This window comes from Macaca nemestrina, chromosome 15 (genome assembly GCF_043159975.1).
Source record: "Macaca nemestrina isolate mMacNem1 chromosome 15, mMacNem.hap1, whole genome shotgun sequence".
Lineage (NCBI taxonomy): Eukaryota > Metazoa > Chordata > Mammalia > Primates > Cercopithecidae > Macaca > Macaca nemestrina.
The window spans coordinates 48,343,651-48,362,480 of record NC_092139.1 but is presented as its reverse complement, the minus strand read 5'-3'; the positions used below and the strand labels follow the sequence as shown (position 1 = coordinate 48,362,480).

Sequence of the window (18,830 nt, the reverse complement as noted above, 5' to 3'; positions counted from 1 at the left end):
ATATTGCAGAAGTATCTGAACAGGGCCTGCCACACCGAGCTCAGGGACATACAGAAGTGATGTTTTGTTAGACTGTCTTAGACTTTCTATACAAGGGTATTTCTCCTTTTAGTGAAACTATCTTTAATACACTGATACGATAATTAATTATAAGAAGGGAAGGTTGCACGGACTCTCATCTGCAGTAGTAAGTCCTGCTTTATAACATAAAAATCTAATGAATTGCAGCAGCAAAGTTTCCATTCATTCATTTAACTAATGAGTTAAAACCTCATTATAATGTCATTTACTGTGCAGTACAATTCAGCACAAGGGATCTCTCTTGGGCCTCAGCTAGAAGGATTTAATTATTGGATTACCAAGAGGACTTTTCAGTCAAGTGGCATCACCGATGAGGCAAACTTGAAGGACAGAGTTATCAAGAGAGTCCAGCATCATTTTTTAGAAGTATAAATGTTCAAGGGTTGATGTGGAAAACATACAGGTCTTTAAAAAGCTTTCAATTTAGACTACTCAGGATAGAATGAAAAAGTAAGAGAAAGTGAATAAGCATGCAACTCATGTATTTGTAATACCAGAATGTCACAGGTAGAGTATCTACAGAATATAGATAGCAGTGACATATGGAAATACAAAAGGCAGAAGAGAAACCTGAGTGCTCCAAAACGAAATAAATCATTTTTGAGTGACTTCTGTTTTGCCCATTGCAAAGGTAAAGCTAAAGACACTGATTCCCACTTATATTTTGTATATTTTTAAGTATCAATGTTTCATCACATTTTCTGCTCATCTGTTAAGCTGAAGGCCTTATTACCACAGGCATTCCCTCATAGAAAGGAAGTAAAAAAAATGAATTGGGAGTCTCCACAGTCTTGGCATGCTACAGAACCTATTTTTATGAATTGGAAAGCCCACTCTTAGGTCCAAGACAGTGGACTTCAGGCCATCAACAATAAGCCCAATCTCTCCAAGAAGGAGAGATTACTCTGGTGAGCCAGCTCACTCCTACAGCTCTAGCAGTGCCAGTTTCTGTTTTGAAAGCAAAATGCCTATGTTTGGTATGTAGATTATGACTGTGTCAGAGTCCAAATCAGCATGCATCAAAAAAGCACCAACATTCACAGAGGGAAATGCATTTTACTACTGCAAGCAATTTAGTTCCCCTGTTTAAATGGATTTTATACAAAATGTGGATAGAATGGAATAAAATAAATGCACCCATCACAAATCTCTTTTTCCCCCAAAGTACTAAGCTAAGATTTTAGCTATCTGGCATATCTATTACACACACACACACACACCCAACACCATATGTTTTAACTGTAAAAGAACAAGCTTACTCATCTATATCTAAGCATAACTGAATAGTTGAGTGATTGATATTCAGCTTCATAAGTGGAACTGTTTTTTACCTTCTGCTAGATATTCAATTATGATGTAAAAGGTCCATCATTTCAATTTTTGAAACAGTTCTATAAAACTCAGCTTATAATATCATGAAATGTAATGCTACATGGCACCTTGCAAAATACAGCATCTAAGATCTTACATGAAGAGAAGAAGTGAAAAATGAGTTTTCCTCAGACTATATATAGGTATATATTACACACAGAGACACACACACAAAATATGGTTAAAGTTCATCTCTCAAAGAATATTCATACTGCTCCTTTAATATAAGGAGAACTTAAACTCAACTTCTAGATTTAAAGTTCTGTGATAAAAGTTGATACCTGAGGAAAAGAAATTAGTTTTCACACAGGTATTAAACTACATATTACTGGAATATATGCTTAAGAATATTTCTGCACAAATAGAGTTCAAGTTGTGAGACTGACTGCCTTCCTTATAATAAAATAAGATTCCATTCTGTAAAATTAATGTTATCTCCCTGACTATCATGCTATTTCCTTCTCTGTCCCAAATAACAATGAACTCTGGCAGTCTACAAAGAGGAAGATGCCCAGCTTGCTCTGACACAAAATAATAAATAGATTTCTCATGTTGCTGCAAGGTCCCTGGCATCCTATTTGTAAAGAACAAGTTGTAAAGCTTTATTATTTCCCATAAAATCTGAACAGTTTGAACACAGAGGAAATACACATCAATATTCCCCCTTTTAACACATTTACAACATTTAAGCAAGTTGTAAGCACTTGGGCTAGCAGTCTCAATCAGAAAAGTCAGTTATAACACATTTCAAACCCATAAAATTATCACTTTATTTTAATGAGGTTTAACAATAAATTGAGCTTAGAAATAGACTTTGAACACTGACTCTATATCAGGGGGAAAGGACCTCACTATCAATTCATGAGCTTTTCATTAGGCAGGTCAGAACATGGCTCTCAGGTCCCTGAAGTTCTTTAAACCTCTTCCTTCCTGCTTTATTTCATCCTGACACTATTACTTAAGTTATAGACTTTTGAAATATATGAAAAAGATGTGCAGCACATCTAAAACTTGCTTGGTAGGTATATTAAATATGAAATATGAGTTTGACCTTACCATATGTTGATGCTATTTTCCTGGTTTATTTGTATCTATTAGCCAAGTTACTAGAGGAATCAAATGAACAGAGCACGAAACTGAAAATACTCTTAGGCTAGTTCTTCCAACAACTTTGTTAATAATTGTAAATAATTAAATTATATTAAATTTATTAAAATAATTAAATTTAATTATTTAATTAAATTAATAATTAATTAAAATTTCCTATGCGCACGTATTTGCTCATTCACAGGTGGTTTTGAATATGTTCCTAGGATACGGAGATGTAACACCGAATGAAGTCCTCACTTTCATAAGATTACATTCTAGTGGAAGAGAAAAACATTCAACAAGAAAAACAATAAAGACATTAAATAACCTCAGATGATTATAGGGGCCGTGATGTCAACTAAAGCAGGGCAAGAAGATAGAGAGTGAAGAGGTGACATTTTAGAGAAAATGGTTGGGGTGATCTTACTGAAAAACAGCTAACCATGTGCAGTGTTTACTTGGAGTTAAGTAGTGCTCTGGGTACCACACAGACATTAACTCATGAGAACCTCAGTACCACTGTGAGGGTGGGGCGATTGTCAGACCTATTTCCCGATGGCAACACGGAGGCACAAAGAGGTTAAACAACTTGCCCAAGTCCAGAGCCTGCGTTTGAGCCTAGAATGTTTGGCTTCAAAGTCCATGTTATTAACCATTTAGACAGTGTGGCTATTAATGGAAAGAACATCCCAGATGGGAAGGCCAATACCAACAGATCTTTTCATTGTAAGGGCCCCCAAGTAAAATTCCCATTTCATCACTTAAGTATCTGTGCCATCTTGGGCAAGTTACTTGATTCATTTCAGCTGAGCACAGCACAGTTCCATGAGGGTGAGGTCCCTGTCTGTTTTGCACAGTATTATATTCCAAAAAAATAAGCAAAGCACCTCGCACATATTGGGGAGCAAATCAGTGCTTGTTGCATGAATGAATCATTTGCCTACTATGTAGCAGATAGATTGTTAGAGGCAAAGTGTACACTCTTAAACAACAGGGTAAAAATCCTTGCCTAGTTCTTAGGCACTGCCTAGAAACTGGTGTCAGTTGCCAGAAAAGCAATTTCTAGATTTCTTTCCAGCTTTAAACTGCCGTCATTGTGACTCTACCAAAAGCTCTACTGTTCCCAAACATATATCCTCAAGAACAGTGATAAGTAAAAAGTTGTTAATTACCATGATGAACAATAAATAGAAACATCTCACTTTCAGGCTTTAAAACATTGATCCCATATTTCTGAATGGAGTGATAAGAAAAAAAAAATGAGAATAAGGGAGGAAACAGGGCTGTGTGATAGTTAATCTCAAAGTAGGTATAAACAATAAGATGTTACTTGTAGTGTGATATTAATGTGTTTAAGGTAACAGGTTTGGTGCCCATGACAATCAGTTAATTTGGTCTATGGAGAAATCTTGCCATTGCACAACACAGAGAATTTAAGGAAAGGTTCAAAATACCGTATTAACGCTTGATGTGCAGTTCCCTGTTTCAGCTCCCCCTTTGTGCATAGCTATATGGATCATTCTAACTATGGAATATTCTAAGTACAGAGCTCTGACCATTCTTGTGGGATATATTTTGATGTAGGGTTTCTCAATCTGACATAATTCTTCTCAGGCAACAAGCATTATTAAGAGGAAGAAAATCAAAATAACTTTTGTTAATTTTAAAACAATAGGTAGGACATGTCCTGGACATATGGAGGAGGAAAGCCCAGTTCCATCAGCTTAGCCAGCACAGCAGCAGTTAGCTCTCCTCTGCCAGCCACTCCAGGTTGCCTACCAATAGATTTCCTGAGGGATCCCCAGTGTCCTTCATCCCAGTTCCATCAAGCCACTCCCATACCCAAAATCTCTCATATTGCTTTCCCAAACAGCTCCACGAACTGAACACATATTCCATATTCACAAAACATATTATAACTCAGAAGGAAATATATGTTCTACATGAGAATGAAGGTCATGAGAGATGACATGCATATGTATTTAATATACTGTACTAAGTATAGGAGTAACATAAAAGCAGGAACAAACTCAACCAGCCCAGTAAGGAAGGACAACAGTTTGGCATCACATGCCATGATATCAGAAAGCAGACACTAAGGATCTGTAAACAAAAGGGATTCCCAAGAGACCCCTTTGCCCTCCACAGACCTCCAAATGGGTAACTAGACTCCAAATACAATACAGACACAATTTTAAAAAGAACTTGAAAAACTCCAGTTAAGGCTGTGTCTCATGATCTTCACTAAGCAGAATAAACACAGAGAGAGAATAAATCTTTCCTCAAAATGTCACAGGTAGGAAGAGGCAAGCTCCAGAAGGCCTTAGGAAATTACAGGGATTTCACAAATAGCACGTGATTAAAAATGAAGCAAACTCTCGGTAGTTCTGAAAAATAAAATGGCTAATGGGAAACACACCAGCTTATACAGCAAACACATTTAGAAGGGCACCACAACAAATGCGGATGAGAAGTTACCTCTGCTTTACTTAGCTCACAGCATTAACAGAGGACACAAACTGAATTAATTTTCCCCCCAAAACAGAAACAGTAATTCTTATCAGTAAAAAAAAAAAAAAGCATGTGAGTGGCAAAGGTAAAGACTAGAGCATGGTCAAGGAGTAGCAGGAGCAGGTAAATATTAATATCCAGTTGTGTGTTTTGGTTTGTGGTGTTCTTTACTAAGCTGGACGTTGGGTTCTCTTTGACTATCTATCTATCTACCTACCTACCTATCTGAGAAGTTTTCATTCATAATAGTTTTTCCAACCTAATATGCTGCCTATGACAGAGGTATGGCAAAGGGCTTTGGTTGTACAATGTAACATTACCTGCTATGTGATTTGGCTTTCATTTTCCAATTTAGGCCCGTCCCTGACACAGACAGGTTCTGCACTGAGAAAATGTGATCGATATCGCCCACTCTGACAGTGAGCCCCTTCCCCTGCTTTATAAACTTCAGAGTCATAGTTGCTGCATTAGCTACCTATTGCTACATAACAAATTACCCCACACTTAAAATAACAAATATTTATTATCTCACAGTTTCTGCAGGCCAGGAAGTTTGGAGTGGCTTGGCTGGATGCCTCTGGCTCAGGGTCTCTCATGATGCTGGAGTCAAACTGTCAGCTAGGGCTGCAGACATCGGAAAGCTTGATTGGGCAGGAGAATGTGCTCACTGATGTGGCTGTGGGCTGACTTCAGAAGACCTGCTTGCAAGCGCACTCATATTGCTGTAGGCAGGCCTTAGTTTTACAGCACACAAGCCTCTCCAGAAGGTGTCCCTCACAACATGGTAGTTGGTTTTTCCCTCCTCTGGACTGCCCCGACATAGAAACTGGTCATGCTCAGAGAGAGTATGTCATGAATTAAATGGTGACTCCAAATAGTTATGCCTGTGTCCTGATATCCGGAACTTATGAATGTGAACTTATTTGGAAAAGGATCTATGTAGATGCAATTAAGTTAAGGATCTTGAGACCTTGAGATGATCCCAGATTCGAGTGAGTGTTAAATCCAGTGACAAGTGTCCTTATAAGAGAAGCGGTACAGACACAGAGAGAAACAGGGAGGATGTCAGGTATAAACAGAAGCAAAGATTGCAGTTATGTTGCCACAAGCCAAGAAACACCTGAGGCCAACAGAAGCTGGAAGAGACAAAGATGGATCTGCTCCTGGAACCTTCAGAATAGGGCATGGTCCTGCTGACACCTTATTTTGGCCCTCTCGCCCCCAGAACTGAGAGAAAATAAATGTCTCCTTTTTTAGGCCATCAAATTGTGGTAATTTGTTACAGCAGCTCTAGGAAGCTAACACAGAGTGAATTGAAAGACAGAGAGAGATGGAAACCACAGTCTTTTCTTTAAACTAATTTCAGATGTTCCCATTATTCTGACATACTCCGTTTGCTAGAAGGGAGTCATTAGGTCCAGGCCATGCTTCAGTAGAGGGGAATTAAGCTCTACCTCTCCAGAAGAGAAATACCAAAGAATCTGTGGACATATCTTTAAAACCAAGAATCTGTGGACATATCTTTAAAACCAATAAAGCTGCCATCTGAAGTTTCTCAAAATAACTTTTAAAGTACCCCTTTTCTCTGAGGTCAAGATACTGGAAAGAGACACAAGCAAATGTCTGAGTCTTGAGCCTTGTATCGAATATTTATTAACCCCTATCTGAGACTTCCATATTTTCTCAAACACCAGTCACTGTTGCACATATACTGATGGATTATTGTCATAAACTTTATTGGCAAAGCTCATGGGACCATAATTAATTTATATGTAGCTCATCTAAAATTACTTGCAATATTACTACAAATTACTAGAAATATTAAGGCACCATATGAAATAAGAAATTTTTATTTTAAAAATACATTCATGTTCAGCGTCTCACTTAACAGTTACTAAATTCTCACGATACTTCTGTAAGAGGGTTGGTATGATCAAAGAGACTAAATGAGGCAGTACATTCAGCAGAAAGATCACTATACTAAAAGTCAGGCTGTAGTCTTAGCACTGTCCCTTACCACATGACCCTGGGAAAAAATAAGTAATTTTCCTGGGCCTGGGTTACTTTATTTGTAAAATTCTGAGATCAAATAGGTAATAATTAAAATTCCTGTCAGCTCTGTCAGAAGCAGCATTCCCTTTGTTATCTCCAAAAATTAGACTAAAGTTACAAATATGTAAGAACTGAAATAGAATATTTGTAGCAAGGGAGAACATTTGAAAAATGTATGAACTATCCTTATTGTATACATCTGGTAAGGGGATGTTTTTTTTTTTCTCATAGCCCTTACCATTATCTGAGGTTCTTTGCTTTTATGTGACTTGATCATTAGTGCCCTCTCTCTGCTAGGGCATAAGCTCGGAGAGGACAAGGGACCTGCTGTCTTCTTCACTATAGTCGTCTACACTCTAGAAGAGCACTCTAGCTGCAAGGAATTACTCAATAAAACATGGGTTGAACAAGCAAATCAGGTGTTCCAGGTATTTTACAAATAACAACAGAGCCATGTATCTTTCTTATCTGACAGTGTTAAGAAGCAGTTCTGCGTGTATGGTTTAACAGACACTCCGGAGTTAGACCTTCATACTCCTAGACAATTACGTATGAGGAACCTCAGGCTCAGAAGTTAAGGACTTTACCAATTACAACACTCTGCATTCATGTATCTCAGATCTTCTACCATGACATTTAGTGTTCCTGACACAGAATCAATCTTATATTCTATAATACAGAGCTTGGTTCCATGAACATTTTCAAGTAGAAACACCTCTAATCAGGTCATAACATGGCCTGATATTTAATCTTTGGGATTAGGGATTAATTACAAGGGGAGTTAATACATTCACAAAGTGTTCACTGTGTACTACTTTTTAATCAAATCATATGTGTAAGTAATAGCTCAAGGAACATCTTAACACAGGGAGAAAAAAATCTACATTTTTACTCAGCATTTGCTACTTATTTCAATAAATGTGTTCTGCCATCTCTGCACATTAACTACCGTAGCTCTGAGATTAACCTTTCCTGTTTGCTTGTGCCTGACCTCAGAGCATCCTAAATTACTCAAAGCCATTCCGATGGCTTTAATTTATGAGAACACCTCCAAATATTCATCTTTTAAATCCTGAAAATGATTATCCCTGCACAACAGTGGCTCTCTTTTTAATCTTAGCTGATAACTCTGATTAAACACATCCAAAGGCTGATTACCCCCACTGCGGTTAATGCCAGTGTCACTGCTAACTACTTATTTCACAGCGGGAATTGCCTTCAAGAGCCCATTTACATTATTACCTAGAATTGATTTACACTGTTACTTCCTATTGATCACATAGGAAATAGGAGGTATAGACGGCGTCCTCTAAAGGCTAGCTATGATGGCAAATAATGCAAAACACAGCTGTTTAATTCTACACTCGGCCAGTAACACAGCAGTGTAAACACCAGTTGCTTCCAAAAGGTAGATATTTTTTAAAAGACAACATTTAGTATTAGAATCATTAAGTTATTTCATCACAAAGCCATTTGGGGGTGGACTCTATGTTATCACAATGTGTCAAAATAAGAGAAAATGAAAGAAGCTAAGCGTAAGACAGACATGTGGCATGTGGATTAGCAAAGTTTGGTCCCTGTGCTTTCTTATACTGCTAGCCTTTGAGCAGGGAGTATGTTTGGTGATGGGATACGAGAGATGCTAAAAGCAGCAGGAGTACTAGCTCTGCAGATTCCTGGAATCATGCCGTTCTCTCTTGAGTGTCTTCTTGCTCGGTTTCCTGCAGTGGCAGCTATGATTACGACAAAAGATAAGAGGAGAAAAAACAATGCTTTCATTAAGTCCTCCAGCAAATATGTATCAAGAGCCAACTCTGTTCTGGGTACTATGTCAGATGCTAAGGATATCGGGTAAATAAGACCCATAGGAGGCCTTTCCTTCTAAAAATGTTATTTTGTCTAAAAAGACAGGTAATAAACAAACAAACAAACAAATACGGATGTCATCACTAGTGAAAAATGCTACAAAGGAAAAGGAGAATGTGTCAGAGTTCTCTTCAAAAAAAGCCCTAATCTGTGACCCAAATGGATGCCTGTGTTGTATAGCCAAAAGAAATCTTAAGGCAAGGGTGCTACTGAATTCCACCACTCTCTAGGGCCAAGGCCCTTACACTTGAGCACGCAGTAGAGTTACTTGGAGAACTTGTTAAACCACAGGGTTTCTGAATCAGTAGGTGTGGGGTGGGGCATGAAAATTTTTATCTAACAAATTCCCAGGTGATGCTGCTGCTCCAGACACCACGTTTTGAGAACCACTGCTCTGGTTTTTAGAATATTTCTGCCCTTATTTCCACATTCATCATGAGGATCACTAAGGAGATTAAATGCATGAAACTGCTTAATATAAATGAAAAGGGTGGCAATTACGGAGAAATAGATTCAAATAAAACCTGAATTCCTTAAGCACTTAAGGAAAATGAGCCAATCAGAGTTGATTTTAGGAGGAACAATCCCATCTTCAAAAGGAAGATGATTTCATGATCTTCAAAAGTAGCTTTTCTCTTTGTGTAATATAAGTCATTTAATTATGGAAGGGGCTCATGAGGGCCCTCAGGTCTTCATCAAAGGCTGGCAGAGTCATACTCCTAGCAGCATGCCCACTCCACCGCTTTCACAATCAGACACCTGCTGGGAGAGCCCATGATGGCTGAAATCAGGTCACCCTTTGCAAAGGACTAACTCAGAACCATCTTATGAATTACCTGCTCTAGAAACTGCATTTCCTGTGGACTGCAGGCTCCTTTTCAGCACATTAGCTAACACCACCGGAAGAAACAAGGAACAAAGGTTTGCTTCCTAATACTCTGGTGGTTTAAACTTACTCTCCCTTCAGAGACTTGACTTATTCACTTCCCAGATCTGGCCCTATTGGGAAAAATCATCATATTTTTCTAGGCATTCTTTTCAAGGTGGCCTTATTATTTGAAAGATTTGAAAGGTTTCAGATCATCCTCCCAAGGTAATGTTCTCTTGAGGCAACAGAAGCAAGGATGTCCCAAGGAATAGAGGGTAGGTATTTTAGTCTCACCTTTATCAATTTTGATCTGAATAAGTAACATCACATTTAATAAAATTCAATACTTAGTCTCTCTGAATCTCACCTTTCTTACTTTATAAGTGAAGACTGGCCGGGCGTTGTGGCTTGTGGCTCACGCCTGTAACCCCAGCACTTTGGGAGGCCGAGGCGGGTGGATCACCTGAGGTTAGGAGTTTGAGAACAGCCTGGCCAACATGGCAAAACTCCGTCTCTGGTAAAAATACAAAAATTAGACGGGCATCATGGTATATGCCTGTAATCCCAGCTACTCGGGAGGCTGAGGCAGGAGAATCGCTTGAACCCGGGAGGCGGAAGTTCTCCTCAGCCGAGATCGCACCATTGCGCTCCAACCTGGGCGACAGAGCGGGAATCCCTCTGTCTCGTGGGGCAAATAAAAGAAAGAAAGAAAAAAGAAAGAAAACTGCCACAGACCAGGGGCTGACAAACTTTTTCCGCAGAGGTCGGATAGTAAATACTTCAGGCTCTGTGGCCATAAAATCCCTGTAGCAACAACTCAACTCTGCCACATGAGAGCAGCCATAGACAATATGTAAACAAATGGCCACAACTATGTTCTAATAAAGCTTTATTTATAAAAACAGGCAGCAGGACTGGCTAACACCTAACAGAGACTCCTTTCACAGCTCAGGGATCCTTGGCCACCATGATGCCTCTAATATGGATTTAGTTTGTCAATGGGAGCAACAGATTTATTTTCCCTGTACCTGTATTTCTCTGTGTTGGAAGAAAATATTACTTGTCATGTCACCTCCTCATAGGAATTTCAAAAGGACTGATGAGCTAGTGTTTCAAAGTACTATGATTTCTTGATAAAGGGCAGAAGAGAAGTACTAATTATTATCAACAATATATTTTAAGCTACTATCATCTGATTATTATTGCACCTGGGAATAGAATGTGAATTCTGGTTCATACCACTCATTCAAACATATTATGGTACAGTCTCTCACCTTAGAATTTCCCTTCAAATGATTAATGAAAACCTTGAGTTAGTCAATATTACCCCCTGATGCCTTCCAAAGATTAAATAAAAGAAATAAAAGAAACAGATTCCACCATTTCATTTACACAAGTTTAATATTTTTCCATTTATCTTTGATGACTATTCAGCCCTGAAGCCTAAAAATGAAGCATTCTAAAGAAATAAAATAGACATGTGAGCTATGCTGAAAACCATCAAATAAGGGTGATATGGTTTCTTTATTTTTATTTATTTTTTTCCTCCTTAGGAGAAACTCCATTAAGAGTAAATTTTGGAGACAGGAGACTTTGGAGTATATATATGTTAAAATACATTTTTTAAAAACACAGTGGATAATTGACACTGATTTCATAATTTCTTATGGATATTAGCATAATTTTTCCTTATATTCCTACTACCAATTATCAACCAAGTTTGACACTTTCAGTAACTAATTCATTTGCTAGATATTTCTCTAGTACCTGTGATATACAAGGTACTCTGTTATAAAGGTGGAAAGTTTGCATATCTAACAATAAAAGGTAGCATGTGACAAGTGCCCTCAGTATGTTAACATGCAGTATTCTGGAGTGTGAAGAAAAAAGAAGGCATTTTTAGCTGAGGTGACAAGAGAAGACTTGTTTCATGGCAGAAGTGATATTTGAACTGAGTCTGGAAGACAAGTGAAAGGAGCAAAGAAAGAGCATTATAGATAGCTCAGATACAGACCCCATGGATACACATAGCATTGTGAGCAATTCATATCGTACAAAAGGTTGTAAGTAGTTCAGTGGAAGGCCAAAGGTAATCAGGCTAATGAGTCTATGTTTAAGGAAAAATCCACTATCAGATTTTGAGAGGATTAGTGTTACATTTTATTCATTCATTCAACAAATATCTTTTGAACCCCTATTATATATCACACATTTTTTAAGCTATATGAATACAGCAATACATTAGAAAAATGCGGAAAGAAGAGTCTCTGCCCATATTCTGGTAGACAGAAACAGATAAGAAACAAAAGAAATAAGTAAATGAGCAATACATTAGAAAAATGCAGAAAGAAGAGTCTCCGCCCATATTCTGGTAGACAGAAACAGATAAGAAACAAAAGAAATAAGTAAATGATATATTTGAAGATTTAATTTACAGGTAAGCAATTATAAATTTAAAAACTGAAGCAATTATAAATAGGTTGGTTAGGGTGACATCTGATGTTACATTTGAACAAGAGTTTGAGGTAGGTAAGGAACAAGCCATGTAGGTATCTAGAAGAATAGAACTCCAGCAGAGGGAATGCCAGTGCAAAGGCTTTGAGGACCAGGTTCACACAAAGCAGCCTGTGTGAGTTGGGGAAGCACAGAAGGAGATGATGTAGAGAAGTAAATGTCACATCATGTAAAGTCTTGTAGACAATTTTAAGGACTCTGGATTTAAGAAAGTTAATTTACTAGAAATGTGCAGAATAATTGCAGAAGGAAAAGTATTAGAAGTGGAGGCAACAGTGTTTTTAAAAAATTATTTTTCAAGTGAAAAAGTCCTGAAATAATTCACTCATTTGATCCATATTCACATTAATTCAGCACATATTTAGGAGACACTATGATTGATATTGACATCGGAACTGACTCAGGTAGACAAATCTTGCCCATGTGAAGCTTACTACCTGGTGGAATGATGATAGCATGAATAGAAATGTCCCATATGTCAATAAGCTTCTAAAAATCCATAAAAATTTAAATTGTATTATGAATTCAAAAAATATCTAATATTGTAGAGAAGATTCCCAAAAGATCCAATTACATAAACAATCCTCCGTCTACTTTCTAAGTCATTTCCTTACCAATAGGCTTCAATGAAAAATTGACCAATATTCTTTCTACCCTTAAGATTTCTTTTGAAAAGAATGATTGGATATTCTTAACGTCAAAAAGAAATCATTCAAAACATCCAAGCAGTGAAAAGTAAACTAAATATCTGGGGCTTATCATTTTGCCAATCATGATGAGTCACAGAACACAGAATACAAGCATAATTAATTCAAATACAACCATTTATGAATAGATTAATTTAGCAAGCATAAAAGAGGCAAAAACCAGTTCAAAATTATCAAGTTTGTCTGTAACCCAGACAATAGCATTTTCTAAACAAATTGCTGATGCATGAAGATATTATCACTTGTGGCTGGATGACTGGCTTTAGTACCCCTATAATGATAAACCCGCTGTCTCAGAGGACAGATAGGAACTAGTCTCTGCTGTCAAACTGTCATGGAATTATTAAATATGGAGAGGAAAAATGACCCAAACAGTATGTAATGAGCTCCCTTTTCATTCTCACTACAAAAGCACATCTGTGGATTGTTAATGACTCTGAAATGGATAAACCAAATTGATGAGAAAGAAAAACAACTCTCAGGGATAGGGAAAGGGAAAATCAACACACACAATGTTTATAAAACATAATTTTAAATATAAGGGCTTGTGAAAGTACTGTGAAATACTATAAAGTGGCATAAAAATGTAAGCTATTAGTACTCATTTTCATATTGCTTTCCTTGCTTTCCTTTATGCTTTTAATATAAATCATTAACCTTTTAAATATATAGGAAGAAACAAGACCTAGTCACAAATATTCCATGTTTATGACTTTTATGAGGTGGCACTGCAATGCCTGTCTGGTAATTTCTATTCTATTGGATGAGTTTTTACTAAACATGCCCTGTGGGCTGCATGCAGTGACTTGAGTATGTGTTGGCTCTCAGGATCTCAGCTCTCATGGATTCTGTAGCTAGTCCTGCCAACTGACTCGTCATTTCTAGCTTCACGGTCCCAAAAGATCCCCTTGCCCCAGGATGCCCATGAAAGCCACACTTCAGTTCAACGTGATGACTCAAGCATTGGAATCCTTCAAGCACAGGTATTGACTTATTGATCTTTGTTCCTCAGTGCCTGGTATTGTGCAAGTCTTCAATAACCTTAAAATAAGATGAATGGCATTCAAAGGAAACAGAATAACTTATTCAGAGGGATGTCAAACAGATACAAGCACATTTAAAAAATTATCACAGTATGAACCCATACACTAGAGCCACCATTTTATTTGGGAGTATTTAATGATTCTGAGTATATTGTTCTTTAGAAAGTTCAGATTTGGAGAAATTTGATTTGTGTTTTAATACACAAAAAAGAAAACAGTGAATCAATAGGAGACTTGGAATACTGCTTGGTTTAAGGACAAATACAAATCTGAAAACAGTCAATAATCTTGCCATTATTATAGCAGTTGACAACCTTGCTTCTTCTCAGGGCGGTATAAGTTAGGTAAATTATGAATGTAGCAAGGTATTAGAAAGGAAAAGAATCAACATTTTAAAAAATAGCACTATATAATTCTGGAGAGGGAAATCACCGTTAATACACAGATCATGACCTCTGAGTTACAAAGAGAACTGCTCTAAACACCATTCTACACAAAGGGTTTGTTTGACACAAATACATATTCCAAGTAGTAGTGAAGAGCCATTTGGCACATGATTTGACTATTTCACACTAGGTAAAGACACTAACAAGAAAAATAAATGAAAAGTCATTAGAGAAAAAATTAAACAGCATATATAGTTGATATACAATCATGCTTTGCTTACCAACAGGAGTATGGTCTGAGAAATGACTCCTTAGGTGATTTCATCGTTATGCAATCATAAGGTACACTTACACAAACCTAGATGGTATAGCCTACTACACACCTAGACTATATGATACAGCCTATGGCTCCCAGGCTACAAACCTGTACAACATGTTACATACTGAATACTGCAAATAATTGTAACACAATGGTAAGTATGTAAACATAGCTAAACATAGAAAAGGCTCAGTAAAAATATAGTACAGGTTGAATCCCTAATCCAAGTTTTGAAATTCAAAATGCTCCAAAATCTAAAACTTTGTGTGCCAACATGATGTCACAAGTGGAAAATTCCACACCTTATCTCATGTGACAGGCCACAGCCAAAACACAATAAAAACTTTGTTTCATGCACAAAATTATTTAAAATATTGCATAATATTATGCTCATGTTACGTGTATAAGGTATATATAAAACATAAATGAATTTTGTGCTTAGACTTGGGCCCCATCTCCAAATTACGTCATTTTGTACATGCAAATATTTCAAAATCTGAAAAAAAGATCTAAAATCCAAATCATGTCTGATCTCAAGCATTTTGGGTAAGGGATACTCAATCTGTATTATAATCTTATAGGACCACTGTCATATATGTGTTCCATCATTTACCAAAGCATCACTATGCAGTACATGAAAGTACTTTCACTGAAACCATTATGAACAATATAGGATGCAATATTATATTGATAAAGAAAAATACTGTTTTAATATATTAGTATTTACTACAAGTCCTCAAATTTAAACATACCTTTACAGTAATCTTTAAAATATAACATGCTATTCTCCATTCACACACATCCACAGGAAATTCACTGTTAGATAACCTGTCTATATATAACCCATAGTATCCTATAGGTTGTATTATAAATTTCCATTCATGTTTTCTCCAGTGCTAAAATAAAAACCAAAACCAGCTTCACTTTTACATAAAATGTATTCACAGATCTCAGCAGTTTCATAAGAAGTGGGTGAATGCGATAATCGACAAATTGGCATCTCAGTTTCCAGGTCAATGCACACCTGAATGATGCAATGAAACCCTCTACCTCCATCCTCAGGCCCTGAAGATTATGGGATAAAAAAGCTATGACATTGACCAGCTTCTCTCTAAGTATTTTATCCCATACCATGCCACCCAGTTGGTTGAATGACTAAGCAACAAGGTCAATCAAATGCAATACTTCTCTCTATTAAAATATAATGGAAATTTTGACCATTCCACATTCAAAGAGCAAATACATTCTCACACTGACAACCAGATTTCGTTGGCTTTTCCTGAAAGCAAAGTGTGACAGATGCCTTGGCTGTAATTGCCAATCAGCCTTTACATGGCAGCTGAAAACACAATACATCACTTTGATCTCCTTTGCTCTAAACACATCCACAATCAAGAAACCTGAACAAGGAATAAGAAATTGGCATCATTTCCAGGAGCTGTCACTCTGTGGCACTTAAATGCTATAATGTATATTTTGCTCATATTTTTATTTCCCTTTCAGAGACACTCTGTCAAAGATTTGAATAGTTAAACATCGTATGTGCATATATACATACATATATTATATACACTATGTACATATTATATACACTATGTATATAATATATATATTTGCATATATTTGGAGACATATTTGGAAAGCATGTTTTTATTACCATGCACAAAATCTGAACTCAAGCACATTTAATTAAGTACCACCACTGCCATTTCCTTTTCCATTTATACACTGGATTAAAACAAGACATCTCATCTGATTTTGAAACAGTATTCAAAACAGTTGTACTCACATTTTGCAGGCAGGTCATAGCCACATGTGATTTTTGCATGTCCAGTATCACAGCCATTCAGGTTACGACATTCAGCTAGCAAACAGGGGCCAGCTGCTCTATGAATACAGCCATCCACTAAGGGAGAAAGAAGAAAGTTAGCTTATATTTGGCATTTGTAAATAAATGTAAAGCTCAAGATGGGAAGAGGAAAAGAACTCAATTTGTTCTTCCTGTAAATAACCATAGCCCATGGAAGAAAACCCAGGGTGTTCAATGTTTCAAACACTAGCTTATCTGTGTGTGTGTGTGTGTGTGTGTATATGTGTGTGTGTGTTTATGTAGTGAACAGAAGTAGAAGGGTTATAGAAGTTGTGTGCTAAACAACAGGTTCTCTGGGGTGGGAGAATCCTTGATACAGAGCATATTCCCATTTCAATGGTATAATTCCTTTCCCCATATCCAATTTTAAGCTATTAACTTGATGTCACTGAACACAGGGTTGAGAAGAAATGCTCACAATTGTCTCTCCCTCCCAAGCTGTTATGTGTTGCCTCTAACACACCACAGGTTAGAGAAGAAAAAAGGTCAGGAAGAAACCTAGAAAGGTACTCTGAAACATTTGTGCTCACCTCAAAACTGAAGGAATAGAATTAAAGCTACCAAAATCAAAACTAAACCTTTGAGCAACTTCTCCCTGCAACAGAATGACACAAATATGACTGTGTTTCTGCAGGGTGTCTGACTGGGTGCTGCGCAAACGTAGATTCGGTCTTGCTTAACACCCATAAGACCACCCCTTACTCTCCCTTGGCGGGGCCTGAAGCAGAACTTCTGTGCTGCTCTGACTCTGACAGAGGGGCAGGCTTTATGCCCGTGACCAGCTTCAGGTCTCATCAGCTCTCTGGCTTTACATCTGGGACCCTTTCACATTGAGGCATCACAAATTACCTTTTCAGAGCACAAATTTGATGTCACTGGAAATTAAAGCTCTCTGTGTGTGAGTGCACAGGTGGAAGGGTACAAGACTAAAAGATCACAGACACATAAATTAGGAAACTGAGAATTTGGGGTTTTGGTTGTTATTGAACGGGCCCCTTGGACAGAAAAAAAAAAAAGTAAGACTGTAAAATAAAGGCAAAGAGAGAGTAATAGTAACTGGGATGTGCAAATAGAATATTAGAAGTCTGAAGACTTCTCCTTCTCTCCACAGTTCGTAACACCATGTAATTGATCTTTGCTCTTTATTATTATTATCATTATTATTATTTTAGAGGAAGCTGGATATAGGACAAGCTATTGGCACTAAGGGAAATATAGACAACCTGGACTTGTCTAATGTCCAGGTTGACTTCTGCTGCCACTGCATGGCAGGGAGGCATCACTTTTGGCCTCGCAAGTGTCATAGGGAAACAAGATTATCTGGGCTTTATTACTTCACCACTTGCACGTCACCAAAGTTTGACAATGAACCTCATCCTCAAAGACACTCACAACAAAATTAATTCACTCCAGACTACACTACACTGCATATTTCACAAAATCTAGGTTGAAATCCAGACTTTAACATTTACCAGATATAGGATGCTCCAACCACTGGTTTTCTTGTAAGTCCTTGTCAATAATGGTAGTATCTCACATAGTTACAAAGTTGTGCATTAAATTTGAATAATTTTGTGCATGGAAGGCATTCAGCAAAGTGTCTAGTACAGTGTTACGTGTCCTCTTGGTGGTAGTTATCTTAAGTACTCTAAATCAAAATTTCGTGTAAATTTTGAAATAATTCTTCTTTATTTAAAAAGAAGAAATATAGAACAGCAAGAAAAACCACTCTTTTCTCACTGTTTATGCACACATGCTGAAACATAAAATTTTTTCCCTTACAAAGAAACATTAATATATTGTTAAAATTCTTTCAATTAGCAGTTTTACTTTTTAAATTTATTACATGAAATTATTAACACAAGTTCAAAAAATATGTACACAAGGATGTCACAGTTGTTTACAATAGTGAAAATTGGATCTACTCAGATGTCCACCAACAGGAGCTGGTTAAATAAATAAAAGCCCATCAATGCCATAGACTGTATAAAAGCACTTAAAATGAATAGACCAGCTATAGGTAAACACAGTCCTTCACATGAAAAGATTTCTCAGTGAAAATGCCAGGTTTAGAAAAGTATATATAGTATGGTCACCATTTTGTTTACAACATTATACACACAGACATATACATATATATATGTACTGAATAT

The 18,830-nt window shown here is 37.1% G+C and overlaps 1 protein-coding gene across 18 annotated transcripts in view; it reads right to left on the bottom strand.

The window, feature by feature from the left end:
• The window catches only part of LOC105481485 (mono-ADP ribosylhydrolase 2), a 2,105,812-nt gene that overhangs the window by 1,363,507 nt on the left and 723,475 nt on the right, over nt 1-18,830 (bottom strand). For all 18 annotated transcript variants that reach the window (XM_071080856.1, XM_071080850.1, XM_071080851.1 and 15 more), the window contains one exon: nt 16,597-16,713. In XM_071080856.1, coding sequence (XP_070936957.1) covers nt 16,597-16,713 — 117 coding nt within the window. The remainder of the gene's footprint in view (nt 1-16,596; nt 16,714-18,830) is intronic.